Here is an 11,775-nt window from a genome sequence, read left to right on the forward strand (position 1 = left end):
GTGCAGTGCAGCATGTCTCTCATAGTCCGAATGACTAGAGGTAGAGCAATGTTGCATCTCAAGGAAATTTATGAGTCACCTGCAAGAGCTGCTTTAGTCAATAACATTTTTAAGCACAATGCCTTAAGTAAAACTCATATGTCTACAACAAGCATTAAAGCATTCCTCTGTAGAACTCAATGGCTCAGTTCCTTGATAACCATAGTGATTAATATTTGTCCACAAATTGCTTGATTAGCCTAATTTAGCCAGTTGACTTGACTTTGTGTATCATTACCTTTTGCCACCCATTATTCCACCATTTTGCCTGGAGTCTTGGATCTCTAAAACCCAGCGGAAGTTTTGATAATGTAGTATACCGTGTGGCTGAAAGTTAATCCACACCTAGCTAAGTGAGTTTGGGTTGTGTGTATACAACCTCTGGATGTCTTTTATTAACCTTTTCTGCCTCTCCTTTCTCAGGAGATGCATTACCTGTCCCGAAAGTGTGGCCTGAGCAGATCCCTACTAAGATGAAGACTGCGCCTCCTCCACCTCCTCGTAGAACAACCCTTCCGTCTGGGTCCAGCTTAAGTGTCGCACCGGAGAAACCACCCCGTGCCATAAGCGTAGATTTGCAGACCATTTTACCAGCTCAACCAGTAGAGGCCAATGGTAGAACTGCCTTAAATCATAAAATCCTTTCTTATGGTCACTTTTTTCTTTAATCTCTCCGCTACTGTCCTGAAGATGTTTTGTGTGTTCTGTTGTGCTGGAGAGATTAAAGAAAAATAGTTCAAGTATCTGATATTATTATTGACCTGAGAATTTTTTATCTACTCTCTGAGCTTGTCTCCATAGCTCTAGGCTGGTACAGATATTATAAGAAATAAATCTGTGTTGACATGGGTTATGTGAATTTGTTACAGAGATCATTATCCCAGCTCCAGTGGATTTTGTCTCACAGAATTCGACGTTTGATGATTCAGAGGTTGACGGTTCATCTGTTGAGCCTCCACAAGCATCAGTTTCTGAATATGGAAATCCCACATTGTCAGTTCATGAACAAGCATTTTTGGAACATTTAAGTCCAGAACATCATAGTTCAACAGAGTTTGTTCCAAATGTGGAAACCACAGGCGCAGATTTTAAGCTTGAGAAGGCAGCAGGACCTCCAGATTCAGCACCAGACTCTCCTGTTATCCCATCTCCATCAGGGTAATTCATTAGGGTGATTCATATCATTTATTAAGGAACTGTATCATCTAAATTGCATATTCTTCTTTATGGAAAATGTTGTAAGATGTTTTTTACCAGCCAGAACTATTCATATGTGCTTCTAAACAAGTATTTTGATCCCTCCATAGGATACCGGAGATAAACTACAACAGCAGTGACAATGTCCATGAAGACCCAGCAGCCAACAAGAAAAGTAAAACCTTAAAGAAACAACACAAAGGAGTTCTAATGAGTATGAAACACAATTTTCCTCAAGACATTCAGCATATCAGAGTAACTGCAGAAAGTAGTTTTGGTGTAATGTGTCAGGCTATAGTTTTATCATGCAGCCTACAGATATTTTTGTCCTTTATCAAGCTTTAGTTTTGCCACACTGTTTACTGTATAAAGATCTCTTCTCTGATGGTCTACTGACCCACTGCAACTGCTAAAAGATGTTAGATGTCTATCTGCTCTTGTTATGTCAGTTTGACAGAATGTGAAAGCAGGTTGTTTAGGTTGTTTCTGTTTTGCCTGCCATGATGTTGGACTTATCTCTTTCTCTTTATTTGTAGATCCGTATGTTGATTCACCTGCTGCAGTGAGTGCTTTTTTCATCCTTGTCTTGATCCATATGTCTTTCTATAGTACCTATCATATGATATAAAAGTTATAATTATTGTTTCATGTGCTATTTTCTAAGATAAAAATCTAAGTTACTTTAATATTTGAGTAGAAGCTCAAGGAAAGGTTATAGATTGTATTAACTTTTGTCTATGATTGTCTTACGTTGTATAAAGATACTTTGTCATATTCTAGACTCATTCCTGGCCTCACAAGTAACATTTCACTGGTGTAATAGGTTTTTTTTCATGTCATCAAATATCTTTGTTTTCAGAATGAGGAGATCTCCAGAAAAACCTTGTTTGTCAAGTATGTGTCAGTCTTCTTGTCATTTCTATTACTGTATTGGGGCTGTACACTTAAGTCATAGTAATATTATATCCAATTTCTGCATTTACAGAAAGACTGCAAGCCTGGATGACAAGGAACTGAAGAAGAAGGAGAAACAGAAGGAGAAGGAGAAAGAAAAAGAAAAGAGAGAGCAGAAAGAGAAGGAAAAGGAGCACAAAGAGAAAGAAAAAGAGAAGAAGGAGCACAAAGATAAGGAAAAGAAGGAGCATAAAGACAAGGAAAAAGAAAAGGAGCACAAGGAGAAGGAAAAAGAAAAGGAGCTCAAAGACAAGGAAAAAGAAAAGAAGGAGCAGAAAGAGAAGGAGAGAGAAAAGAAGGAGCAGAAAGAGAAGGAGAGAGAGAAGAGGGAACAGAAGGAGAAGGAGAAGAAGGAAAATGAAATGAAAAAAAAATTCAAGGTAAGAGAATGCAATGGTGCAGCTATGGACACTTATGGACTTCTTTTCTTCTTCAGACCACAAGAACACGTCATATATCTAACACAGAAAGGTCATTTGATTTATTTCAATGCAATAAATAAGACAATGCAAGATAACGATTGTGTTATAAGCAATATCAAATGTGTTCTTCTAAACTGGATCTACACATTTGTAAACCATAACACTATGTGTTGTATTTCTATTTAACATTTCTGTCTTAAAAATGTGTTTCTATTCCCCCCCCACTTTCTGTCTCTTGTTCTTCCCCCACCTCTGTCTTTAGATCACAGGAGAGGAAGAAGCACTGTATCAAACTAAGGTGAGGGAGACATGTAAAGGCCGCAAGGATGACCTGGCAGTGAAAGCTGGAGAGACAGTCAGCATTATCCGCACCACGCACTGCCCTAAAGGAAAATGGCTAGCCAGGGACAGCAACAACAAATGTGAGTCAGCCCAAAACATCAAATGTAGAGCTAATTCAAAACATCATGAAATGGTAACAGAAATTGGCACATCATCTGGTCTATACACAATTGGGACCACCTGTCTTCAATATCATGTCCAAATATAATAATGTTTACAAATATAAGGTAAATCAAGCAATTTTACAATTATGAATTCAGCAATTCAGAAATCATCACTGAATAGGGTGTTTACTCATATTCCAAACTATTGGAAGGACTACATGTCCAAACGTTGGTAGGCACCTGCTCATCCAGTGTTTCTTTTAATGTCAAGAGTATTATTGAGGAGTTTGTCTCCCCTTTGCTACAACCACCACTAGTCTTCTGAGAAGGCTTTACACAGAGTTGTAGAATTGATCCACAGTTGTGAAACAGAAGTAAGCATCATCTGTCTGTGTTTGTAACTGCTTTCAGACGGGTATATCTTAGTGAAGAGTGTGGACCTGGATATTCAGGAGATGATGGAGCTGGGGAAGAGAGCTAAAACATCCAGCACGCCCAACAGCAATGGGTTCATAGACCCTGAGGTCACCAGCGCAGGCAGCAGGTTACCATACCATTATCAGATCATATTTCCATTTTCATTTACTAATATAGCAGACATCTTATCCAGAATGACTTACATCCATTATAGCATGTAGTGTGTCGATTAATGTCCATTAATCTTTATTTAACCTGTTCATTGACATTATTTAGTCTATTTCATCATTTAATAGTAATAATAAAATATAAAATACGCTGCACATAAGTAAGAACAACCCTGTTATTGTCTTTTTGTTGTGCATGCAGATCCTCACACCCTTACGCCTTGCACCAAGAGAGCTGTAAGTTCATTTTGCTGAATTATCTTATGTGACAACACGTGTAATATTAAGTGTTCTTAAAGGGTAAATTTCACTGATGGTGGAATTGATTTAGTTCATTCAGAGTGGTTGTGAAAATGCTCCATTCTAGAGAATTCTGCTTTGTGTAATAACAATCAGACATCTACAGAATTTAAAGACTCCTCTAACAGCTGTCATAAAATAGTAACAAATATGCTGCCTGATGCCTTAAACATTGTGTTATGATAGTTCTGAGGTGAGGTTTTGGCCTGACACCTGTTTTAAAAAGTGTATTTATGGTGGTGGAGTATGTGCAAGGCAAATAATATAGTATGTGTAATGCAAAGTCATCCCCTTATTTTTTGTTTCATGAACTTTACATTTACTGGTTGTTTTGAATAGTTAACAGAATGTCTATGTCTGGGCAATGTGACCTCTGGTTAAACCACCACTGTACAGAAATCAGAGTTGGAAGGTTTCTCTGCAGTAAAAAAAATTCACATTAAAATGCTCTGAATGGCTGTGTTATATCTCAACCATTGAATTAAGAAATCTCTCATTTAAAGACATTTTCGCAGCTTAGAGAGTAAATACAATCCAGCCTATTTCTAGGAGCAATCCAAAGTAATCCACTTGCTTTTTAAGTTATTCGAGTCAATAATTTAGGTGCTGCTGATTCTTAAATACATTCTTGCTGCATCCTTGTATGGATATGTAAGATTTGGGATTGGAGTGTAAACAAAAATGACCATAGTTTGTGTTTAGTTACAGATGACAGTGAGGAATGGTGTGATGATGATGATGATACAGTATTTACTCCAACTGACAACATAGATCTGTAAGTATTGCGGCAAAGTGTGTTTGTGTGTGTTTCCTTGTTGTTTGGCCCTAAAAATAGGTTGTCTGCTTAAGTAACATAGAAGTACTTTATCTTGTGTTTCAATGCTACTGCACTGATAAAATATCACTGTCAAACTTTCAGACAACTGAATCAGAGAGTGTCTTCTCTGGATGTGGGTGAGTCAATTAGGAAGCAAATTCTTGTCAGTTCTGTTGTAGCTATCTTCATGAGTCATCCTGACATGAGGGAAGAGAAAGATCATAGCATCTAGGGTATGATGCTGCATACTAAAAACACATATGGTGCAACTTTATATGGATTTTAAAAGAACTTTAACAGATTATTGTTCTAATTACATCAATTGTGTAAGGAGTTTTAGAAGCTGTGGTTACTTTTTCCACTGAAACAATTGTACTTTAGATTCATTGCCACAGTATAACAGATTAAGATCCATGCAAGACACAATAAAGGATGAGATTAAATGCTCTGTAAATTAGATCTGCAGACTTGTAATATGTTTACTTATCAGCTGCAATCACTGTATGTAACTAAATAAAACCAATTGAGGTCTTGGTTGTAAAAACCTTTAGTGCTAAGTAGGTAGAACCAGAACCATCCCTAGATGGTTTGTTCAAATGTTCTAGTCTATCTTGTGCACACCCACAAAACATGGGGCTTGTTTAACACTGCAGATCTTGATGTTGTCTTCGGTTTTAAATTGCTCTTTTTAAAACCATCTTCTATTCTTCAGTGAGTCAAAAGCCAAATCCAGCTCTGCAAGGACAGATTGACACAAATGATAAGTAAGTAAGGATGGACAAAGATTTTTCAGATCTGATTTAAGAGCTTGATTTTCTCCTCTCTTAAAGATGAAAGCTTTAAGTGCTGTTTATCTCATGGTCATAGTTTTAATGGTCTACCAGGTCTTGAAAAGTTGTTAGGAGGCTTGTTTTCTCTATAAAGTTTTTAGAATTTCCAGTCTGTTAGCCATTTTAGCTGTACATGGAAGAGAAATTTGCAAGGCAGCTAAGGTGTGTTTGGGTAGTTGCTTGTGTGACAGTCTGTCTCTTTGAAGGGAAACATAATAGGGACACAACTGGGAGGACACAACTGTAGCTCACTGGATTTAAGATTGGAAAGATGGAAGAGTTAAAGTGGCAGTAGGTGCAAAAGTAAAGAAAGAACTAATAAAATACGGATAGATTTAATGCTATATGTAGTGTTAAAGGTTTTGTCATTTTCTGTTAAATAAATGTTTTGCTATTATTTTGCTGACACTGATAAATTAATAACTTGTGTTTAATTTGACTGAAAATTACATACATAAAGTTTTACTGTATATTAAAAATCAAAAATATAACACACTTTAATGGACTTCCATTGTTGATGCTACTAAAGCGTGTTTTTGTGTGCGTTCCTTCTGTCGCGTGAAATTTGGTTTGAAAAAGGCTTTGTACACGTTGTGCACAGTCTTAAAAATTACATAAAATGCCATTTATCTGGGCAGCAGGTATTTATTTGTTAGAAACAATAGTCTTAAAATAAATGCAAATAAACAAGTAAACATTGTGGTTTTATGTGTGTCAGAGCTGTCCTCAGAGAGGTCCAGTTACCTTCCAAAACCTGCTTCAGCTGATGCATTAAGTTTTTCTGTATTTATGTTTATTTGTATTTATTATAATGTTATTTAGTTTTTTGCTGGCCAATGGTATAAATAGTTCTAAAAAGATAAATAGTTCTAAACAATTATTTTTGGCTGCTTAAGACATTTTTACAGTACTTTTAATGAAAAATATCCTTATTAATATTAGTACTAGTAGAAGTAGTACCAACTTTGCATGTTCTTTATTAACAATTTTTGATGTATTTGGTGTAAAATTTCACTTCTGTTGTCTACCAACTTCAAAACAAACTCAAACATATTGCAGCACGCCCATGTCTGGACCTGCCATGTATCTGTGTATGTTATCTTAACTATCTTGCATTTGTGTGCATTACAGAACAAGACAGGAAGCACTTCAGAAACTGGCTAGCTTCTTCGCTCAGCCTAAAACGCCTGATCATGCTACACTGAAAAGGAACACAATGTAAGACTTGGTACTCCTGTCTTGCAGAAAGTAGTCAAACAGTCACTTTAATGTGAAATGCATGGTTAAATCTGAAAGTGTTTTCTTCTCTTTTCTCCTTTATGTTTGTGTATGAAGAATTGAAGAAGCAGAACCAGGTGAGGCTTTCACAAATTATGCAGCTGACATAATTAAAACAATTCTGTAAAATTTCTCTGATTGACAATTTATACTTTTCTCACTTTGACTCTTTCTCTTGTCTATGCAGAGGAATCAGTGAGCGAGTAAGTTTTCTCAGACTGTTGACATTCACATGTGCATTTGTACATGTACAAACTCTCCATCCATGTGTTGTGTAATTGTTCTGCTGTGGTATGCAGTCAGGCTGGTTTAGCATGTAGAATGTGTAAAATGCTCCTGCTGGTTGTGTCATGCACTGGCTCTGCATCTACATGGCTCTCTTTTTTCCTTTAATCCTATAAAGAGATAAACAGGATGTAGATCTGCAGATACTTCCTCCCCCGGACCTGTATGCTGACATCGTCGTCGGGGAGTCTTAGGTCATTTGCTGCAAGTATGTGGATAAGATTGTATAATTTAACCAAACTTATCTAACCAGACCAAAGCTTTGACCATGTGGCCTGTAGCTACAGCAATGGAGATGTAATAATGTAATAACAATAGAGTTCTGGTCAGATGGCAACCCAAGTTGGAACTACTGCTATAGAGCAAATATTCATAAAATTTGTATCATTCTTTTTATTACAGATGTTGTCACAAATAAAAATCTTCCAGGAGGAGGGACCATCCTCTTCTGAGTAACACAGAAATATGACAAATAAGTTGTGATAATTATGATCAAAGAACAGAGGGTGAGATAAACCAAAACCCCTGTTAACAGTCTGTCCACCCTTCTAGTCTAGTCTAGCCATCAGAAACAGAATGTCAGAAATAGATCTGTTCTTGTTAATTTATCATGACCAGATCATGTTATTTAATAATTCTGTTAAATATACAGTGTGTTGTTGAGTTGAAGTGGCAAAATCCATTCACGCTTTAAGGTGACACAGAACTAATGTTTTTATAACTGTTTGGACATGCATCATATTTTGATTATTTGAAGTGTTTTTGACATTTAAATTGATTTGAATTATTATTGTCCTCTAAATAAAAAATTTAGCTTTTCATGTTTTTTTTCGAAGTTTTTAAGTTGAACTAAGTTTTTTTTTTTTTTTAATTGACTACATGTGCAATTTGTGGCCATCTCACATAATAAGAAAAATGATCAGATAGGGATTTTTAGTGGGTTTTTTGTTTCTTTGTTTGTTTTGCCTCTGTGCATGCACATAGCACTGTCATCGTTCCATGTTCACAGCATGGCAGCAGAAGCAATCAGCTGTCAAAAGTTCACACTTGAAGTTTGCGTTTTTGCTGTAAGTGTAAACTAATGTGATCAAAAGTGAGTAAGCACTCATTAAAACCACAGGTATGGGGATATTTATGTATACGAATGTTTGTGGGACAAGCAGTTTCTGAAGTTACTTGCTTCCCTGATGATTCCAAAGCAGGGTAGAAGAATGTCAACTGTATGATCACTCATGGGATTTAGTGCATATTCAGCCCAGTACTAGTAATTTTGGGAAACCTATAGTGTATGAATAGTAGGTGCATGTCATGTACGTTTAGTGTTACGTTAACACATTTATGTGTTATGTTATATATGCATTGTGCTTTTGCACAGTTAGTAGTTTCTACTAATAAATGCTACAGACACAGAGTATCTGACCTTTTACACCTGACTGAGAGCTGTTTAGAGCTAAAAAATCTTTGCAATGAAGACTAGCACTGCTAGTTCCTTCATTTGTGGTTTTTGTTTATGACGCACATGGATTCATACAGTGCTGTTGATTAGCATGTGCACATGCGGATTGTTTCATTGTTTCAGGGTGCAGATTGATTGACACTAAAGACAAAGTTGGGTCATTTACACAAGAGTGTGAAACATGAAGGCAGAAAGAGCAGATCTGAGCAAATAATCATAATTGAGGAATAAGGCTTGTAATGTGAATTTGACCTTAAATGCGACAACATAGCAGGTGAGGAATTCAGTATAGTGTACAATATCCAGAACATATTAATAGTTCCTGTAGTGATTGGCAGTCATGAACCTAAATACAGATTATGGTCTAAATACTATTATGCAGAACTATTCTGCTTGATATTTACAATATTTTGTCCTCTTCCTTCAACAGTTGATCCACAGTGGATGTTTTGTGAGGCTGCACCAAGAGTTTGCACCCATCAGGACCAGCCATAAAAAACTTTGTCAACAAATTACTCATGTATGGTTTGCAGTGTCTGAAGGAACATTGTGAAAAAACTCCACTGGAACTCTTGCCCCCAGCTGCTCTGAAAGAATGTTGTGAGGTGTGTAGAAACATGATATGTGGATATATACCTGGTGTACACGTGGTTAAAGGCAGGACTCTGTTTTATGTAAGAGCTTTGTGTGCTGAAGTATAAATTGCTGGTGGCATGACGTTATCACTTCCTTTTCTTCACCTGGGCGTTTTTACTTGTCGCATTGTCCTGAGTGGATTTCATTTGGATATGGTTATTCCAACTGGAGTATATTATCCGTTCTTGTTTCTAAGACTTATTAACCGGAACCATTTTCAGTTGATTTGCTTGGTTTATTTTGTTAGTTACTTTGCGAACGGAAGACTCGATTGAAGTATTCCCAGCTTACAGTTCTTACAGAAGATACTCACTGCTGGGGAAAGCTGGGTTGATTAAGCATTGATAGTATTACAACCATTTTCAAATCTCCTTTTATGTGTTATGTTATTAAATCCATGTGGTGTTATGTTAAATATCTGAAGTGCTTTAATTGTCCCGTTTGATTGAATTGTGGATTCCCAAAAGCACTGTTTTCCAGTAGAGGATCCCTCCAGTGCACAATTGGTGGACGAATAGATTTAGTAATTAGCTGATGAGTTCAATCTAAAAAGTGCATTTCAGAGGGACCCCAGGACTGGAAAGTGTTTATGAATGTTACCAAGAGTTGAGACTATAATTGTAAACTGTAAAAATACAGTTAATTAGCATGTGTTATGATATAAATTGATATTATTCTTTCTGATATGGTGGTTGCAGAAATTGAATAGTTTCCACTGTTCTATTAAAAACACTCCATGATTTTTCTGGAATAGCCATGGAAGTAAGAAAAGAACTCCCTTGTGCTGCACTTGAAACCTTTTAAGCCAAATTTATTTGTCTTCTAAGAAAATGTCTTAATGCCATCCCCACATGCTGCAGTCATGTTTTGGCAACTGGAATTTGAACAAGAATGGAGTCATATGCAAAGGTTTGCACACTCCTTGTCCAATTACATGTTTTGTTGACGTTCTAAGAGAAAGTAGGTTAACACAGTCAGTGCACAATTACTGTGTGTGTGTGTGTGTGTGTGTGTATAAACAAGACAAGTCATTTGACAAGGGGTGCTTGAACTTTTGCATACCACTATCTAAGCAAAATTACTTTCTTTTTTATTTTCTAAAATGTATTATTGTGCAAAAACCACAATATATATTACATAGTGAAATGTGTTGATCATTAGAACCCTAAATTCATGAGTTCTTTGATATATTACAGTCCTACTGGTGCCTTTTTACCATAATATTGTAAGAGTCTCAAAAAATGGCTCTGAAACTACAGGCTACTATAGCTGTGTGAATAATGCAAACTAGATTCGTTTATTTGTATTTTTGTCAGTACTTATAAAACATTTTTAAGAATATAAAATAGAAAAAAGGATTGATGTATTGATATGAATTTACCTTTTTTCTCCTCTAGTTGTGATGACTTGTAATAGCATAGCATGACCATATTTATATACTGATAATAACACAACACAATATGCATATACTTTCTCTATTTACTTCTCTTTTGTACAATAAATAATAAAGTGCAAATCAGAACAAGAACACCATGCAGTGCATAATTTGTGAAAAAACAAACCACACACACAGACTGAAAGAGATACACTCACATGTATAGACTGATAGACAGAGTTACTGAGAACAGTAACTGTCTCACAGCAGGAACTTTACATACACTTACACAACACAACAATAACCAGCAAAAATACCCTCTTTAGACAGACAGCAAACTGAAGTAAAGTGACAACTGCAGACACTTTGGTTGCATTGACTTGACACTACATTTCAGATTGAAATTTGGTTGCCATGCTGGGAGTATTGTTGTCATTGAGTTTTGATTGCATGTTGTGCAGGAAACAGCAAACATTACTAAAATGCCCATAATAGAGATGATACAATTGTCTTGGAAATATACTTACTTTTTGCTCTCTTAAGCAAAACTGCTAGTATCATAATTGCAAGATTTTCCAATGAGCTGATCAACTTGGGCCAAAAATAAGGACTGTCCAATAGAATGTCAATATTATAATTGTTAATGTCACTGACTTCTACTAGTTTGACTTCAGGCTCAAGTTGTTTGCTTAACCGAGAAGCCCCCACCCCCTTCTGTCTTATGACCTCTGCTATTGATCAGGCTCGACCTGGGGATTAATTGTCTTGTCTTAATTTTTTTTTATATATATATATATATATAAATATCCTCTAGTGGAATTTCACAGGATTTCTCAGTAAGCTTGGTAACTTGAGTCAAACGAATGTAGAACAATAGGTCATTAGCTTTGGGTTTAAGTTATTTGGTTAACCCAGAAATACTCCCGTTCTTTTCTCTTATAACTGTTCATTTTATCTATGATATAAAGTGTAATGTTATATATTCAGCAGTAGGGGGCAGCGTATACCCCCATTATTTTTGCCACAAGTTTTCTAAGAAGTTGTACAGATCTCTATGGTAATGCCACTCCACCCCCCCACCCCACCCTCAACTTACCCACTCTGAGCGGGGTAGATTAGCAAGTATATGTGAAGAATGTGCTCTACCAGGTTCTCG

The 11,775-nt window shown here is 36.3% G+C and overlaps 1 protein-coding gene across 2 annotated transcripts; it reads left to right on the forward strand.

Moving 5' to 3' along the window:
• Positions 1-2,534: 2,534 nt before the first annotated feature.
• On the forward strand, positions 2,535-10,790 carry LOC108415946 (FYN-binding protein 1). Of its 2 annotated transcripts, none has more exons than XM_017689003.2 (12): positions 2,535-2,570; positions 2,875-3,034; positions 3,470-3,602; positions 3,845-3,879; positions 4,645-4,717; positions 4,862-4,896; positions 5,472-5,523; positions 6,721-6,807; positions 6,925-6,944; positions 7,055-7,070; positions 7,271-7,360; positions 9,039-10,790. In XM_017689003.2, the coding sequence occupies exons 1-11, from the start codon at positions 2,553-2,555 to the stop codon at positions 7,344-7,346; spliced, it is 705 nt and encodes a 234-aa protein (XP_017544492.1). In that variant the 5' UTR covers positions 2,535-2,552; the 3' UTR covers positions 7,347-7,360; positions 9,039-10,790. The 2 variants fall into 2 exon arrangements, with proteins under 2 accessions (XP_017544492.1, XP_017544498.1); XM_017689009.2 differs by having other exon boundaries at positions 4,651-4,717.
• Positions 10,791-11,775: the final 985 nt, after the last annotated feature.

This window comes from Pygocentrus nattereri, chromosome 4 (assembly GCF_015220715.1).
Source record: "Pygocentrus nattereri isolate fPygNat1 chromosome 4, fPygNat1.pri, whole genome shotgun sequence".
In the NCBI taxonomy this organism is placed as follows: domain Eukaryota; kingdom Metazoa; phylum Chordata; class Actinopteri; order Characiformes; family Serrasalmidae; genus Pygocentrus; species Pygocentrus nattereri.

Bases quoted from the DNA above. Each gene is read 5' to 3' on its own strand.
- LOC108415946 (XM_017689003.2), top strand. The intron at 5,524-6,720 runs GTAAGTAAGGAT...TGTGCATTACAG, and splicing joins CAGATTGACACAAATGATAA to AACAAGACAGGAAGCACTTC. The intron at 6,808-6,924 runs GTAAGACTTGGT...TTGTGTATGAAG, and splicing joins ACACTGAAAAGGAACACAAT to AATTGAAGAAGCAGAACCAG.